Source organism: Myotis myotis, unplaced genomic scaffold (genome assembly GCF_014108235.1).
Source record: "Myotis myotis isolate mMyoMyo1 unplaced genomic scaffold, mMyoMyo1.p scaffold_m19_p_12, whole genome shotgun sequence".
NCBI lineage: Eukaryota > Metazoa > Chordata > Mammalia > Chiroptera > Vespertilionidae > Myotis > Myotis myotis.
The window spans coordinates 14,055,972-14,074,623 of NW_023416316.1; the positions used below are offsets into that span (position 1 = coordinate 14,055,972).

The 18,652-nt window shown below is 42.4% G+C and overlaps 1 protein-coding gene across 2 annotated transcripts in view; it reads right to left on the bottom strand.

Annotated features, from left to right (window-relative positions):
- Window positions 1-8,133: 8,133 nt before the first annotated feature.
- The window catches only part of GGTA1 (glycoprotein alpha-galactosyltransferase 1 (inactive)), a 52,138-nt gene continuing 41,619 nt past the window's right edge, over window positions 8,134-18,652 (bottom strand). The window contains exons 7-8 of one of the 2 annotated variants that reach the window (XM_036329893.1): window positions 15,160-15,297; window positions 8,134-10,605 (exon numbers count right to left, since the gene is read on the bottom strand). In XM_036329893.1, the coding sequence (XP_036185786.1) occupies window positions 9,912-10,605; window positions 15,160-15,297 (832 nt within the window). In that variant the 3' untranslated portion in view covers window positions 8,134-9,911. The remainder of the gene's footprint in view (window positions 10,606-15,159; window positions 15,298-18,652) is intronic. The other variant, XM_036329895.1, reaches the window with a different exon arrangement.

The following is an 18,652-nucleotide window of genomic DNA, read 5'->3' on the forward strand; positions in this document are numbered from 1 at the left end:
AACTAGATACTTGCAATCATAACAATTCACATGCTTGTAACTTCTCTTTATCATTATCAGGGGACTGGATTTTGTCCCATTAAAAAACAAGTAGGATCATATAAGTTTCTTGTCAGTTTTTTAAAGCTTCATAATATACTAGAGGCCTGGTGCATGAATTTGTGCACATTGAAAGGAAATTAATTAGAAGAAATATTTTAATATCGCTATTCACCCTTTCTCTGTAATAGACATGTCAACCAAATTCATGAACAACAATGACAGATGGAAACATGTGTGCAATTGGCATCAGCAAGAGCTTTATATATATAGATAAACTTGCTTAATTAGACCTGCTTTCTGATTTAGCTAAACTTTTTCCAGCCCAGTGAAGCACCCGGAATTCTCTTTCAGGTAATTGTCAGCAACTCAGCAGTAAATATCAACACGAAGCAGATTGTTATTGTAGATCATGCAGGGAAAACAAATGGTAAAATATTTAACTGCAGCAGTATTTGACTATATTCTGCACAGTGAGAAAACCTGAAGTCATTTTCGTGGTCCACCATTTCTTACTTCTTTTCAGTTGGGTCAAGTTTCTAAGCTTTCTAAATCTCCATTTTCCAGCTAATGAAAAGAAAATAGGATTCCACTGAGTCTCCTATCTACCTACTCCAGGACTTCTGTGAGGATCAAATGAGATGAGGCACGGGAAAACACTTCAAAGACATTTGGTTAAAGCAGGGGTCCTCAAACTTTTTAAACAGGGGGCCAGTTCACTGTCCCTCAGACTGTTGGAGGGCCAGACTATAGTTTTAAAAAAAACTATGAACAAATTCCTATGCACACTGCACATATCTTATTTTGAAGTAAAAAAACAAAATGGGAACAAATACAATATTTGTATTTGCATGTGGTCCACGGCCGTAGTTTGAGGACCCCTGGGTTAAAGTATAAAATGTTTCCACCTGGCTATAAAACAAGTTGTGTTCTTGGGCTGAAGAAACTGCAAGGAGGCTAGTCGCTAGGGAGAGGAAGCCAGACATTGCTACGTGACGTCATTACCTGGCGCCCACAGCCACCATTTCAGGGCTGGGCTGGGCTGTGGGCCACATTTTGCTCCATAGGGGTCTCGGCAGGATCAACTGCAATTTGGTGGGGTGTTGCTCTGGGGTGGTGGCAGGGCCTGTGTCCCAATTGGGGGAAGCCGAGTGTTGCTTTGTTGGCACCAGGTCCACAGCGCTGTTTCTCTGTAAATGGCCAGTGCGCGTCACAGCAGCTCCTGCATTGAGTGTCTGCCCCCTGGTGGCAGTGCATGTCATAGCAACCGGTCAGATGGTCAGACACTTAGCATATTAGCCATATATATATATATATATATTTTTTTTTTAATTGACATAAAGTATAATTTACTTAAAGTAAAAATAGTTTGTACACTTTACTGGCTTTGTTACACATGCACACATGTATGTAAAAAGCACCTTAATTAAGATATAGAACACCCCCATCACCCAATAACTTTTCTTGTGCCCCTTTGAGTCACTTAATGGTATCTAATAGGTCTCTGAGGCACTATTCACTTTCTTCTATCTTTTTTTCTGTTCTTCAGACTTAATAATTTCCATTGTCCTATCTTCAACTTCACTGATTCTTTCTTCTGCCTGCTCAAATTTGCTTTTAAATCCCCCTAGTGAATTTTTCATTGCAGTTATTATAATTTTCAGCTCTAGAATGCTTTATTATTTCTTTTTGGTTTTCTCACTCTTTATTGATAGTTTCATTTTGTTTATACAGGCAGCCCTCGGGTTACATAGGACTCGAAGTATGTCGTTTCGTGGTTACATCACCATCTCCCATTTATTTATATATATAAAAAAGTTCCATCATTTTGATGTATGTACATATGTGCTTTATGTTTTTTATTATTTATTTACCACAAGTAAAGGTCAGGAATTTTTATCTTTCTTTTAAATTTTTTTTTACTGTTTCACTTCATTACTGCTGTGTATGTGTTCCATGTGACTGACATAGGTGCTTTATGTAGGTGGGTTCCGACTTACGGTGAAAATCGCATTACATCACGCCGTAGGAACGGATCTCTGATGTAACCCGAGGACCTACTGTACAGTGTTTTCTTGACTTTCTTTTTTCCAATCATCCTATAGTTTTGAGCATCTGTGACAGTTGTTTTAAAGTCTTTGTCAGGGTCATCTCTGAGAATAGTTTCTGTTTATTTTTTTTCTTTGAATGGGCCATACTTTACTGTTTCTTTGTATGCCTTGTGATTTTTTTTATTGAAATTCTACATTTGAATCTAATACTGTGGTAACTCTGTAAATAAGATTATCTCCCTTCCCCCACGGTTAGCTGTTTTTTGTTCGTTTTCATTCATTGATTTTGCCTTTTTGGTTGTTGTAAGCTGTCTTTGTGCCAAGGATCAGCCCAAGTGTAACATAAGGTCTTTTCAGAGCCTTTCCCTGAATATGCATAGTCATTTACTAATTTTCCCCATGTATGTAGATGTTTTTGAATGTTCTGTTCTTTAATATATGCCTCCAAAGGAGGGAAAGCTGTCGAGTGTGTTTCCCTCCACGTCCTGTGTGGTTCAGGGTTCGGGTCTGAAAGAGGAGCCGCACACAAATGAGAGAGAGAAGAGACGAGATAATTTGGAAATATTGGGGGACCAGGCGGGCAAGTCCAGAAGGACTTCCACCGATGCTCAGGCCGCTCCAACCTTTTATTTGATCTGGGGTAGCCCTAGGGTAAGGAGGTTTCAATGACACACAGATTAGCTCAGCAGCAGACAATTTCCAGAAATAGGCAGAATATCTAATCAACAATAATCAACAAGGATTTATATGAGTATCTAAGGAATTAAGTGAATTAAGGTGGGGATGATGCTTCAGCTACCATTATCTAGATTAACTGGGTGGTGCACAGCTCCGACCTTTGCTAGGGCTTCAAAGGTCATTAGCTTTTGGGGGTCTCTTCTCTGCTAGTGAAGACGATAGGTGGCTCTGACAGAAAGTGAAAGGAGAACAAAGGGGCACTGGCACTTTAAACCCCCTGGAAGTTACCTCAACTGGAAGTCACCTCAACTGGAGGGGAAAGGGAGCCACATGTGACTCTTTGGCCCCTTGAGTGTGGCTCTTCCACAAAATACCGCAACAATGGGAGAAGGTGCAACACCAATGGCTGCTGCCTATTTGTCTGTACCTCCATGATCAGAAGCAACATTTAGCAATCAGAGCACAGGTTCCTGATATGTGGAGGACAGGGCCCTTTACGCCCACCCTGGCTTGCATAAGCTGCACGCAAACTGCACCAGGAACATATGCACAACTGCCTACCAGATGGCTGGAAGTGGAGAATGAGTCGCTGCTACTGTGTGAAGAGTTGAAATTAACCTTAGTTTACCATTCAAGTTTCTATAGACTCCAGAGTTCCAAAATAGTTACATCAGACAGATTTTTGCCAGTGCAATTATTGTCTAGCTGAGGAGACAGATTTCCTGGTGCTTCTTACTCTACCATATTCCCAGAATCCTCTTATCCTGGAAAGGTGTTTTTTCTCCCCAAAAGATCTTTTTACTTTTTAAACGTATTGATTTTTAGCCAGGCCAGCATGGTTCAGTGGTTGAGCGTCGACCTATACACCAAGAGGTCACGGTTCAATTCCCGGTCAGGGCACATGCCTGGGTTGTGGTCTTGATCCCCAGTGTGGGATGTTCAGGAGGCAGCCGATCAATGATTCTCTCTCATCATTGATGTTTCTGTCTCTCTCTTCCTCTCCCTTCCTCTCTGAAATCAATTAAAAATGTATTTTTTAAAAGATTATCTTAAACTTATTGATTTTTAGAGAGAGAGAGATCTACCTGCTGCCCCACCCATTCATGCATTCATTGATTCTTGTATATGCCCTGACCTGGAATCAAACCCAAAACCTTGGTGTATCAGTATGATGCTCTAACCAATTGAGCTACCATGCCAAGGCCTACCTGGGAAGGCTTTTAAAGTGCCAGTGTCTACCCCATACCAATTGAGTCAGACTCTCTGGGGTCAGAACCAGGCATCAATATTAGCTCTCCTGGTAATTCCAGAATGCTGCCAATTTGAGAACCAATACTTTATGCCTGCTACAAATAAGAGAGAGGCATAACTCTCTTCGGCTACTTTAGATTTTGGAGGCAGTGTCCCACACATGAGGGTATCCAGCTGCCTCCCATTTGATTGATAACTGTAAAAGCAATGACTTCCAGTGGGACCCTGGACAACAGAAAGCTCCACCGCTGGTCTAGGTTGCAGGCAAGTTGCCCTGCCACTGGACCTCTTATGACCAATTATATCTTACATAGTTCAAAGGGTCTGAAGTAGACTGTGATTATGGATGTAGACTGTGGCTGGCCTTGATTGAGAACTTACAGCAGGGGCCCACTGAATTCTAGAGCAAGGAAATGCCCCTTGACCAGATAACCATTTTCTTCTAGAGTTACTAAAAAATTTCCCCTCTTCCTTCCTTGTCTTGACTTCATAGTGTTTGGGTGTGTGCTGGATTTATTATTTATTTTATGGATTGCAGAATAGTTAGATGGGCTAAATAACCAAAGGAGAAACAGTTATTATGTGGAGATAGTAGACTCTGAGAAGCCTGGCCCTTTGGCATTATCCATGAATTCTATGGTCTGCTATTCAGAGAGGGGGCTGTGCTAGAATAGTGCATAATGTTTTTGGATTATGGTAGCAGGACATATTTTACCTGTGTGGGAAGAAATGATTGATAGCCAAGCAGCTCTAAAGTGGAAATGTTGACAGTTTTAGAGGCATCTAACTCAGCTCATACCTATAGGTCCTTGCCTGAGAAACTGCTCTATATTATAATCCACCCTCCAATAAACCTACCCCATGGCACAGCTGCTGGGAGCAGGAGTGGCTGCTGTGCCATTTGGGTTTTCTTTGCCAGGAATATAGAGTTTTGAAGGAAGAAACTCTGAGTCTGGAAATAGTTGGAGCTGGATCATATTGGCAGACCTCTAGGGCAGTGGTCGGCAAACTGGCTCGTGAGCCACACGTGGCTCTTTGGCCCCTTGAGTGTGGCTCTTCCACAAAATACTGACTTCCGTGCATGGGCCATGAAGTTTCAATTGCACTGTACATGCACGCCCACACGTGGTAGTTTGTGGAAGAGCCACACTCAAGGGGCCAAAGAGCCGCATGTGGCTCGTGAGCCGCAGTTTGCCGGTCACTGCTCTAGGGGAAGTTCATTCTTTTCTGCTATTGAAGCCCTTGAACTTCACTGGCACTTCTTCATGGGCTGGTTATAGTGATGCGAACGACTAAAATTTTACACAACCAACTCCTAAAAAAAGAAAGATGAAAAGGAAAAAGAGACCTGATTTTTAGTGTTTGCTGATTCCCATGGTGTAAATACTCCCACCATGGCTAATACCAAGCTACCACAGTGAAGGCACTAAACAGAGAGTTGGGAAGTATTACGTGCAACAGGCTCTCACAGCAGTAAAGAACCAGCTTCAGTGCACCACTGCCTGGTTGTCAATTCTGCCTTGCATTCAGTGGAACTCTCCAGTAGCCTCTCAATATTCATTTCTGGGTTTAGGAGATATCAGTTCCTTGCAACCAAAATGTCTTTAACTAAAACACCTAGCTAGCATAACCACCTTTTATTCTGAACAATTACAGTCAATTCATTGAAAGTGTGTTCTAACTTTGGCTGATTTTTCAAAGCCCCATACTTTAAATATTTATAGCTATTTTCATTTATATGTAAAATCCATAGCTATTTCTACAAACGGGCAGTCTTCACCAGGTCCAGAAAACATATATTTTTAATCACTGCAGTTGCTTAGAATAAGTGTTATCTTTGGAAATTCCTGTCCTCCAGTGTCCAGTATAGGGAACTGCTCTCTTCTTTTGTCTTAGCTGTGAATGTTATAGGACTAAGAAGTGAGTTGGAAGCTTTTGACACTCATCAAAGACTAATTCCAGGGTATAGACAGGTGGGTATTATGCATATTGGCTCTCCATATTTCTTTCTTAATGAGGTTCAAAGGGATTTTACATCAGGGTCCCTCAACCTCATCACATTTTGAGCCAGACACTACTTTGTTGTGGTGGCTTTCCTGTGCATTTTAGGATGTTTAGCAGCATCCCGGGCCTTTACCTAATAGATGTGAGTAGTACCCTCCCCATCCCCACCCCCAAGTTGTGACAACCAACAATATTTTCGCTCATTGCCAAGTATCCCGGGGTCAGGGCGAGGGTGGAAGTGGAGGTGGTGATGGTGGTCGTGCAAAATCATCCTGATTGAGAACCACTGCTCTATACTGATGAAGCAAATTTGTCTCATGCACCACTGGCCGTAAGTAGCACTGAACCCAGTACGTTATGCAGGTTAGAGCCTAAAGCTCAAGCTGCCCCTCCTGAGTTCCTGTACTATGTACCACAGGAGGAAAATTTCCAGATGCCAGATATAAAAGTATCTGACTTCATAATGAAAAATTTTTTAATTTAATTAAAAAGCACTTGAGGCGTGATGGGAGTATATATAATGATTCATTCATTCATCTTGTAGATATTCATTAAGCAGTGCCTCTAAGATAGGTGATGTAACAGGTTCTGGAGCTGATGCAAAGACAGACTATGGGCCTGCCTATAAGGAACTAATTATTCTAGAAGGGTTCAGTGGGGGATATTTTCAGTTATAAGAGAAAACTCAATTCCAACTGACTTAAACGATAATGGTACTTTATTGGCTCACATGTTCAAAAAGCCCACTGGAGCCAGGGCTTAGGGTTGTCATCAAGGACTGTGTTCCCTTCAGTTTTCTCTGCTCTTCCATTCCTCTTGCCAGTTTTATCCTAATGCTGACCTCCCTTGTGGTCACCAGAGGTGTTAGCAGCTCCCAATGTTACATGCTATTTCCTGAGGACCTGAGATTCACATTGATTGGGCTAGTTCAGGTCACCTGCCACCCCCAAATCAATCATTGCCACCTAAGCAATGAAAGGTACTGATTGGCTTAGTCTGGATCTCTTGCTCCAACGATGGCACCGGTTTCCATTGAAATCACACAGACTCCGTAAAAGAGACCAAGCATTGCTGGGAGAAAGAGAGCCATACATGTCTGAGCGAATGTGGACCCCTCATCCAGCCAAAGCATTCTCATGGTCTTTGCTACTTTTCGCACCATTTGTGTGGGTCTCTATAAAAGTTTTATCACAGTCTTCTGTGCTTTACATCCGCTGCTCCTCCCTCTGAAGTCTCATTCCATCTCTACTCCTCACAGTGATCCCCTCTCTCTTTCAAAACTCAATTTAAAGTCATTTCCTCCAAGTCTATTTGCACTTCATCAGACACCCTTTCCTCCTCCACTCCTTTAGCCCTTAACTTCTCTGTGCCCTTGTTTGCTCAGCTTTTGTTGACTGCTTCTCAAACTTGGCTATATGATGAATCTACCTGTGGTCGGCAATCCGCGGCTCAAGAGCCACATGCAGCTCTTTGGCCCCTTGAGTGTGGCTCTTCCACAAAAAACCGACTTCTGTGCATGGGCCACGAAGTTTCAACCGCACTGTACATGCGCGCCTGCACGTGGTATTTTGTGGAAGAGCCACACTCAAGGGGCCACAGAGCCGCAGTTTGCCGACCACTGGTCTAGACCTACATTCTACTTCTGAAGAGTTTTTGATCGACTAAATTCTTTAATGCCTAATAAAGGAATTGAAAGCTTCTGATGATGCTTCCTTGGTGTCCAAGGATATTCTTTCCATTGATTTTTAGAGAGTGGAAGGGAGGGAAGAGGAGAAACATGTATGTGAGAGAGAGACATCAATTGGCTGCCTCCCACATGCACCCCAACTGGGGAACGAACCTGCAATCCAGATATGGTCTACTGGGTTGACCAGGAATAGAACCCTCGACCCTTTGGTGTGTGGGCTAAAGCTCTAACCACTTAGACACATCGGCTAGGGCATGAGCATCTGTTTTAAAAATTTGCAAATCTCACCTATGTTCTATCTTTGTAATAGTGGACACATTTTTAGAAGGACATGAGGACTTTTTGAAATCTAAGAATTTAAAACGCTAGAATTGACAATTCTGAACATTTTTGGGAGAAAATGCACAATCCATGACAAGAATATACTGAGAAAATAATTTATTCAATTGTAAGTCAGGAGTTTTATTTTTTTTATGTTTAAGAGTAACTATTCATGACATCTTGAGTTTGTTTGGGATTAAATTTAAATGAATAAAAAAAAAATCAAGATTCCCTCAAACATAAACATCAGCCATTTAATCTTTCAGGATAGATAATTTCTTTGGTTCCAGACTTAAACCAGTAACTTTCCCTACTCGAGGATGTATTTCAGAAAACTTGAGTTAGAGAGAAGCAAGAGTCCTAATGAATGTGTAATCTCCTTTAAAGTCCACTTCTTCAGGATTTTTGTTGGTTTTGTTTTGTTTCACTGCATTGTGATGATTTTTTTGGCAAGAAGTGAAGAGTAGGAGGCACAGTGCAATGGTAGGAAAATGTATGTTTCAATTTACCAGAGAAGCCCAGTGTGCTGAACGTCAAGCCAGCAAAATGATTCTTCAAATAAATCACTTAAAAAAGGAAACATGACTTTAACTGGAACACAAGCAAAATATAAATATGTAAATGTTGCCTTCTAACTTCCTTTACATTGAATTGCTTAACTTTAAATAATAGGTAGGATTTTATAACTTCTCTTAGAGAAGGGAATTGAATGTTAAGCTGTTCAGTTATGAGGACTGGGTCTCCCATTGCCATCCTGTCTGCTTTTGATATCAAATCAATTAACCATTTTATTAAATGTGTCTGGTTGTTACACCTCAGTAGTGCAGATGGGGCAGGGGAAAATTAGGTTATTTGGAGGGAGGGCTTTTCCTCCAATCCATTCCTGATGTCAGCCCTCCAAACGGGGTACAATAGGCTGAGGGACTCTGAGGGTTGGAGCAAGTGGCAGTTGGACTTGCTGCTGCTGATTGTCATGAAGCCCCTGTCTGTAAAATTCCTTGCAAGCTTCTTCAGTCCATTTTAGGCCTCTGTCTTCTCTGACACCATCCACTTCTGGCCAAGGATCTGAAGACACAGTTGCAGAATCTGGCAGACTGAATGTGACTTGGGCAAAACAAAGAAGTATCTTCCATTCAAGTCCCCTCTGCTCTGGCTGTCTTGGGATTAAGGAGGCTGGAGACCATCCACATTATCCCTGTCCCATTTAGCACCTGGATCCACCCTATATTTAAGTGCCAATCCATCTCCTGTGACCTCTCAGGTGCCACTGCCCAACCATGATCTTTCCACTCTCTCCTATTTCATGGCAAACTCACTTTGAGGCTTTGTTTCCACTTCCTTCAGATTCCCTGTGACTCCAAACATTTACCACCATCATAACCACTGGGAATCTCGACAAGTCTTTTGCACAGAAGTCAAACAACATCCTGAGAAAAAGACACACATACAACAAAATGGCCTGAAGTGGTCTGCTACTGAAACCATTTGAGGATTGCCAGGTAGACTGTGTCCTCACTGCAAGTTCTGCTGTAAAGCAACCTATGTTGCTTTAGACTCAGCACCCTTTTCTCCAGTTCTCCAGTACATTATCTGACATATGTAGAGTGTTTCTGGCTTTTTTATGGCCTGTGAAAAAAAATTTTTTTAAGTTCATTGATATATTTTCCCCAAACCCAGAATAGATAGGAAATCATCAGGAATTCACATCTGATTACCAGAGGTCCATGCTCCCATATTACAAGGCTGAAAGTTACGAGGAGTAGTACTTGCTGGGTTGGTGTTATATTAGTATTTTTTAAAGTTAAAATTAAGTGTTACTTTTCTGAAGAAGTAGCCAGAATACTCTCTCAAATTCAGAAACCTACTGGCACAATTTAAAGTCAGATATTAGTTCTAACCAAATTATATTCTTTTGTCTGCCAAGATACCTTGACAGTCTTAATATCTGCAGGCAGGCCTATATGATAATCCCAGCAATATTCTGGAGATAAGATTTTAGTGGGCTTGTTGAGAAGGAAATACTTGTTTAGGTGGCTTTCATCATGCCACTCAGCCTCTATGTCATTTTTCTTGTCCTGGAGGATTCCTTTGAAACACTCCTGGGTGATGTTTAGGACCTGAATGGGTGTTCCTCCAAAAATGGCCGCATGATAATAAAAATCCCCCTCGCCATACGGAATGAATGCTGCAGACTCCTTCCGCCTCTCATAAGTAAACTCAAGAGGATCTGCCTTGTACCACCAGGCTTGTAGCTGAGCCACTGACTGGCCAAGGGTCTCCACCCCAAAGGTGTCTTGGAAGACCTGGTCCACGTCCATGCAGAAGAGGAAGTCGACCTCGTACTGGATGTGGTTCACAATGTGCTCCCCAATGGTCTTCATGCGCATCATGCTGATGTCCTGCCACCTCTTCTCAGGCTTGACCTCAAACACTTTGAAGGAACGCAAAGGACCCAGCTCTATCAAAGGCAACCTGGAGACATCATCCATCATGATGTAAAATATGACTTTGTGGCCAACCATGAAGTACTTATTAGCAGATGTTAAGAACTCTTCCAAGTAATGCTCAATGTATCTGAAACAAAGAAGAACGGGATAAATGTAACCTCTGGGACTCTGTAGGAGACCATGTACTTTCTAATCATTTTGTTTGTATTTTGAAGTTCAAGAGACAACTATTTTTCCTCGTCGCAGATGTATGTTTTCATGTGGAGAGACATCTGTTACTGTAACATTCCTGACTGCTCTCCACTGTTCAGTCACTCTGCCTTGGGGAAGTGGAGGGACTTATCTGACTGCCAATTTTGGAAAGGCGACTGGCCATGAACAGCCCCACCCCTCCTTTCCTCTCCTCTCGCTCTTGGAAACTGTATGTATTGGAGATAGTATGTATGCTTTGGGCCTTATAGGATATTTAGTGGTACAGGCACCGCTCTGATGTACAGATGCCTGGAGTTTCTAGTGCAATAGCTGCTTGGTTGCCTGAGTCTTTCTACTTCTGTGGTTCAATGTTAGGAGGCCTAGAGCCTACAGATATAAGCCACGTTCTCCAATATCAGCTTCAACTGTAGTGAAGATGATATTTACCACCATTTGCCTTACTTAGCCCTTTGTTTTGGTTTAGACTTTCGGTAGGCAAAAGGGATGTGAGTTCTATTTTTTCTTCCCAGCTTTATTGGCATATAACTGATATGTAGCACTGTATAAGTTTAAGGTGTACAAAGTGTTGATTTAATATACTTATATATTGCAAAATAATTACCGCCTTAGTTAGCTAATACCTCCATCACGTCACATAATTACCATTTCTCTTTTGTGGTAAGAATATTTTAGATCTACTTTGTTAGCAACTTTTAAGTATACATAATATAGTGCTGTTAACTGTAATCACCAGGCTATACATTAGATCCCCAGAACTTACTCATGTTATAAATAGAAGTTTACACCCTTTGACTAACATCAGGGGGCGCTAGTCCTTTAGCCTCCCTCAAAAACTCCAACCTATATATCCCAATGTTGCTACTACTCTATCAGATGCACCATGATGTGACCCTTGGGTTCTATGGGGATGCATTAAGCTGAACGATTGCCATTCTGGAACCCAGAGAATGGGTAAAGGGACATGGATATCCTTTCATATTACATATTCACTCTGTGAGCCTCCCACTGATTACCCAAAACTCCAAACCATTGTCCAGACACCACCATAATAAGTTCCATCCAAATATCAAAGCAAACAACCTCTGAGTTAGCCTTATTTAAACTATTTTTTCTCTTTTTAAAAGTCTTTATTTTTTACAGCATTTTTAGGGTCACAGAAAAATTGAACCAAAAAGCACAGAGTTCCTGCCCAGCCAGTGTGGCTCAGTGGTTGAGAATAGACCTATGATTCAGGAGGTCACGGTTCAATTCCTGGTCAGGGCACTTGCCCATGTTGTGGGCTCGATCCCCAGTAGGGGGCATACAGGAGGCAGCTAATCAATATTTCTCATCATTGATGTTTTTCTCTCTCTCCCTTCCTCTCTGAAATCAATTAAAAAATATGTTTTCAAAAATTTTTAAACAAAAGCACAGAGTTTCCTTATACTCCCCTTGTCCCTCCTCTCTCCCACATTCTTCTCCACTTACACCATTCAGCACCAGGATGGGACATGTGTTGCAGTCAGTGTACATACATTGACACATCATTATCACCCCAAGTCCATAGTTTACATTAAGGTTCACTCTTGGTGTACATTCCATGGGTCTGGACAAATCTATAAGGACATGTATCTATCATTATGTATTATACAGAATATTTTCATTGTTCCCAAAATCCTGTGTTCTACCTGTTCATTCATTCCCCCAACCCAACTCCTGGCAACTACTGACCTTTTTACTATCACCATAGTTTTATCTTTTCCAGAATGTTGTACAGTATGGAATCATACAATATGTAGCCTTTTCAGATTAGATTCTTTCACTTAGTATATGCACTTAAGTTTCCTCTGTGTCACTAATACAGATAATATTCCCATCTGGATGTGCCACAGTTTATTTATCCATTCACCTACTGAAGGATATCTTGGCTGCTTCCCACTTTTGATAATTATGAATAAAGCTGCTATAAACATTTGTCTGCAGGTTTTTATGTAGACATGTTTTCAACTCCTTTGGGTAAATACCAAGGAACACAATTGCTGGATTGCCTGGTAAAAGTATGCTTAATTTTGTGAAGAATCTGCCAAACCGTCTTCCAAAGTAGTAGTACCACAAGCAATGAGTTCCTGTTACTTCCCAGCATTTGGTGTTCCCAGTGTTTTGGATTTTGGCCATTCTAGTAGGTGTGTAGTGTTATTTTAGATATTTGTCTGTTCATTCAAAAAATATCATGTTGATGTCTTCTGTAACCCAGCTACATACTCTCTTGTAAAGTCATGGGGATCAGAGAGAAGAGGAAGGAGTAGAAAGATGGCTTGACCTAACTCATGCAAACCCCAAACTTATGCTCAGTGAATGTGAACTGAATTTAATGGGCTGATCACAGTACTGGCCAATCATGATGTCCTGTGAGTAATAATAACTGGCACTTTTCACTTTGGTTACTGCTTGGATCCCTTTCTTTACTACCAAATTAAAGTGTACTTATAATGGTGGCCGCTAGAAACCTAAGGGTTTACAGTATTGAGTCTTTAAATGGAGAGCATGTATCTGAGCAGTATAAAGAAGGACTCTGGCATGGCTCTGTGGCTGATGGCCAGGAAATTCTTTGGTGTTTTAAGAAAAAATTATAGTACCCCTGAAGCCAAGAGACAATCCTGGGGGAGGACGTGAGCCACTGTGTGGTCTAACACTGTTTAGAGATTGAAGCACTGAGGCTGCGTTGTTATTTGAAAATAAACCAAACATCACACCTCCTAAAAGTCCAAATCCACTCTAGTGAAGATTTATTGCTGAAGAATACAGTCCTCTCCTGCCTCAGAACGGAGAGCACAGGGCTTTCACCAGATATGCCATTTACTCTTTAGTTCTGGAGAGTTGCAACTGTGGACAAAAAAAGGGGCTACAGAATGTAAACCTGTATTGGATCATAAATTCCTAACTGGATAGATCATGATGGGTAGTCTTGCCCCAAGCATATAACTTCTTTAGTAAAAGGTTTATTTTTAACTTAAGCAAGCCCTGTCTATTGTTTCTGTGCATCCAGATTAACACACCTTTGAAATAAGAGTCCCACCCTCAAGAGAGCACATAATCTTAACTATCCCGTACATCTTGCTTTCTTCCACCTTCATGTAATATTTCTTATATTCCCCCCTTAATTTCAAATGCATAAAGGAAACTGCAAAACTGTCATTCTCCAGAACATTTGAGGTCTTGCTTCTGGGCAACTGTCATCAGTTTGGGTCAAATAAAATCCTATAAAAATTCTTTATAGGTTTAGATGTTTCTTTCGTTGACATAACTGTTGGTTGAAGTCATGTGGGGCAGTTCTGTTCTCTTTAGAAACACCAGGATCAAATCAACCTGCAGCATGGCTGGTTTGTCCCCTCTAATGCCAAAGGTTTAGGTGAGCTGGGCGAGCATTGGCTTCCGACTCAACAATACTGATTCTTCTAGTAAAAATGTCAAAACTAGTTACCCTTTTCTGTTAGAGATGCTACCTAGGTCCCTGGGATCAATACAGTCAATGGCATTAGGACTTAATCGGTATGGTGTCAGCGATGGCTTCTGACCTCTGGGTTGGAGAACTTAGGAGAACTATCAGGTCTATAGAACTCTCCTTTAGGTGCTCTGGTGGGCAAAGCTCAAGCTCAGGTCAACCTGGACCTTCAACTCTTTGTACTGGGCAAAGGGGTCAACTTTCCACATGGCTTTCAGAAAAGGTACTGATGAGAAAGCCAGGAAATGGGGTTGGGGGTGGGGATGGGAAGGAAATAGGGAAATTGAACTTTTGCTTTTGTTTTTTTGGGGGAAAATCTCCAAAAGAGCGAAATGCATTATATTTTACTAGTAAAACCAATATTATGAGCTACCCATTTCAAGTAAGAATGATTGAAATTTGGGGAGAAACATTCTAAACAAGGAAATGGAAGCTGAAAGAGGAACCTATCCAACTTTTAGAAGAGGAAGTTCTGGCCAGCCAAATCTCTGTGGGCCTAAGTCCTCCAGGAGGAACCGAAGGAAGAGTGGTCAGCCAGCTCCTACGTGGAAAACCACCAACCACACTTAGATCACTGAGAACCTGCTGTAAGGGCTTCTGTCCTTGGTCCTGGGTCTTGAAAGCATGGAAAGAATGATGCACTAACCGCTGGCATTTTTGGAATGTCCAGAGAAAGCCATGGAGATCGGGGTGAAGTTGGCTGTGGGTGAGTTGTATACTCTGGGCTCAGTGTGTGTAGCAGACATTTTTACCTATATTCTGAGACCTCACTTTGAGGTGGGAAGGAGTCCACTCACCGACTATGGTTTTTGTCCTTATCTTTTGGTTGTCTCAGCAGAAATGAGACTGAAATGGTCCCATTATAACATCCTCCCATCTGATCATTCAAACAAGTCATAAACAGCCTCTGTAGGCCCAGGGAGACCCTCACAAACATTTTGACAGTTGGAACAAGAAGTCAAGGTCAAGTTTAATAGTGACACCTACCTTCCGATAGCAAAAACCGTCAAACCCACGGTAATCTTCTGTTTGCCATAGTAATTTTCCAAGATGGCTCTATTGTAAGTGCCTTCCCACACCACAGGTGCCTTCCAACTAGTCACTGTCACCACCTTTGGCCGTTTCCTGGTGACAAAACACAGAGTCCTGTGAGTGGGGACGGCTTGCTGAGGTGGGGCAGAGACTGTGGGCTCGGCTGGGATTTACAGTCACTGTCCCTGAATCCTGGCTGGGTCATAAAACATTTCAGGGGCAGCCTCTTCCAGGTGTGGGATGGGAGACCCAGGTGCCTCTGGGAGCTGTGGCTGTTATGAGCAGGGATCTTCCCTGCTCATCTCAGACCCTCTCCCTTTTCCTGCTTTCCTTGTTCTCTTTTTCCTCCTAATTTCCTTTCCTATCTCCACAGCCCTTTCCTAAGCCACAAGTGGCCCCTCTGGGTGTTGTTATCCCTGTGGGTACCATCTGAGCCTAAGAAGGACCTGATCCTTGACACAGGGTGATGAGACAGGGACAATGAGCTGAAAGAGAGAAAACCATCTCAATGTGCCTTTCACCAGAAAAGGATTTCTGAGTAGGAACCTGGTTAGAGGCCCAAGAGGGCCCCAGACTAGGGGGTTCTGATGTTATTATTTATTTCACAATCAAAGTGAGAGTCCCTCCCCCCCACCCCACCCCCCCAAAAAAAAGAACGGACCCAGCAGAGGCCCCTATAGCCCATGCTGGAGCACCCAGCTCAGACCATGGGCCTATTTTGGATTCTGCACTAACCTGTGCCAGGCACTTTCACATATATTTTCTCTTCTGGTCCTTGCAACAGGCCTGCCATGTAGTATATCCCGTTGTACAGGTAAGAAAACCAAAGCTCAGAAAGCTTTGTTAACTTGTTCAAGGCCACATAGCTGGCCACCGATGATGGTAACTAACACACACCGAGCACTTCCTATAGGACCAGATACTGTACTAAGAGCTTCACCTTTCAGAGGTGGGTGCTATTTTGATTCTCATTTTATCAATGAGAAAACTGTACACAGAAAGGTTAAATAACTTGCTTGAGGTCACATAGCTAGTAAGGGGCAAAGCTGGGATTTGAACCCAGATAGGCTAATTCTGGAGTCTGCGCCCTGAGCCACCACCCTTTATCACTTCTTATGCGGACATTTACCTGCTATGCTGATAAAGCTGGGGCTAAAACCTGGGTCTGCCATTATTTACACTCAATTTAGCTACTTCAGTAGTTTTATCACTGCAGAATGAGAAAAGCACTTTTCCCCCTTTTGTTTTTAGAAGCTTATGTGATGCTTTTAGTCACACAAAACTCCCAGCTTTGTTGAATGACAGAATTTCAAACACACACACACACACACACACACACTGCTTATAGTTCCATAGCCAACATTTCTGAACTTAAAATCTCCCATGCACTGTCACCTCACTGCAGTCCTGTTTTAGCTTGTCAAAGATCTTTTAACAGTTCTGACCCAGCCTAAGTTGTGCAGTTGTATAGGAGCTGGACATCTGGTAGGCAGGTAATATTAATTTCTTAAAAAAGGAAAAGAGGAGGAGGAGGAAAGGAAGGGAGCTGGTGTCCTGAATACTTATGGTACATAGGGGCTAAGTACTTGACTTTCACTGCCTCATTTAATCCTTACCATGGATTATAAAATAGATGCTATCATCATCTCCATTTTACAAATAAAGTGAGGGTAGGATAGGAGAAAGGAGCTTGGTCTTTAGCCATTTAATTTATAGGAGGGGCCAGACCAGGGCACTCAATCTCTCAATATACATTTTGGAAGTTCCTTCTCCTTTACCAGGCCCAGTGCTGAGCACGGGGATCAGATAAATGAGAACCCCCCACCCCCTACCACCTCTTGAGAATCTCAGTTTTGACAGGTGGCCAGCCTGCTACACACTCCTCAACTGCATGACCACTCAGGCCACAGCTTCTAGAAAGACTGAGTCAGAAAACCAGTGTTCAGTTTCATTACTTGGCTGGGAAAATTCTTCGAGCAGGGAAAAAAAAAGTAGCACTATTAAAAATTAATGTTTAATTAAAATGTCTTATTTCCCATCTGGCAAGTCCAATATGTCAGCACCCCTGACTAAGAAAAGAAGCCAGATGACTTACAGGCAGTGGTGGGGAGGGGATGGGGGACAGGATGAGATCAGTTTCCTGAATGAACCTCTGTATCAAGGTGTCTTAGTCCTCAAAACCCAAAACCTCCCTCCTGCAAACAAGAAGTGACAGGTCAGGCCACACATGTGCAAGAGCAGAGCTAGCCTTTGCCACTCTCAACTGCCAAAGATGTTCAAGGAGGGGAACTGCTGCTGGGAAAGACTCGTAGCTGCCCCCAAAACCTTCCAAGCAGAGTACCCACCAAGTCCACCAGTATAGGCCAAAGGTGTCCCACAAATTAAAAGGGCTCCAGAATCAAAACCTACACCTACTTGTGAGATTGGTAGCTTTTTCATTGTATATACTCATTTATGGGAACACTGTGGTATCTATCCAAGTGTTGGGGGGGAGGAAGTGTTAAAAGTCCAGTAACTGTGCATGCAGGTCAACAAAGATGTGGAATGCACACATTACTCAGTGAACTCCTTCTAGGCAGCAGCTGCTGGAGAGACCCAGCAAAGAGCCTATGGCAACAGGGACAAGGGTGAGGGCTGTGAAATGCAGATAAGATGATGTGGGAAGAATTTTAGAGAAAGAATTAACAGAACACGTTAATGAATTAGACTGTAGGATGGGTGGAGGAGGAGGCTGAATCGGAGAGCTGTCCCAGACCCTGGCTTTGAGATGGGAAATGAGGAGAACAAGTGTGGGGTGGGATCACGTGAGACATGCAGAGACATCAAGCAGGCAGTTAGACACAGTCAGCACTCAGAGGAAACCTTTGGGCTAATGATATACATGGGAATCAGTCTCACATGGATGGTCTCTAATGCCCTGGAGATGGATGAGAGCACATGGAAGATGGTGTGTAAAGAAGAGATGAGGCTACTGGACTCAACCTCCAGAAGCTCTAATCTGTGAAGGCGGGAAAGGAGAAGCCCCTGTCAAGGAGACAGAAGGGAGAATAGGGAGTAGGAGGAAAAGTACGAGGATCTGGTGTCAAAGAAGCTGAGAGATCTTGATGTAGAAATGTGTACACAACATACTGTGATGTTTTAGGTAGTTTACAGAAAAGAATACATTTATATAAATATATTTATTTGTTTATTCCATAGTCATTTATGTGAGAAATGCACTCTGGTGCCCTGAGAAGGCTTAAATTTGGTGCCGTTTCAAACCAATATTCTTTAAATATCTGCTCTCCTTTCCTTTAGAGAGAAGCTGAGCCATGCATGGGGGAGACTGAAGAGAATGGAAGCTGGTGGCCCTCATCTGACCCTCCTCTCTGTTCCCAGTAATTCAGCCCTGACCCCGCCACTCAAATCCTGCTCAGCAAAGCACAAGTGTCACCATAAAAGTGTGCCA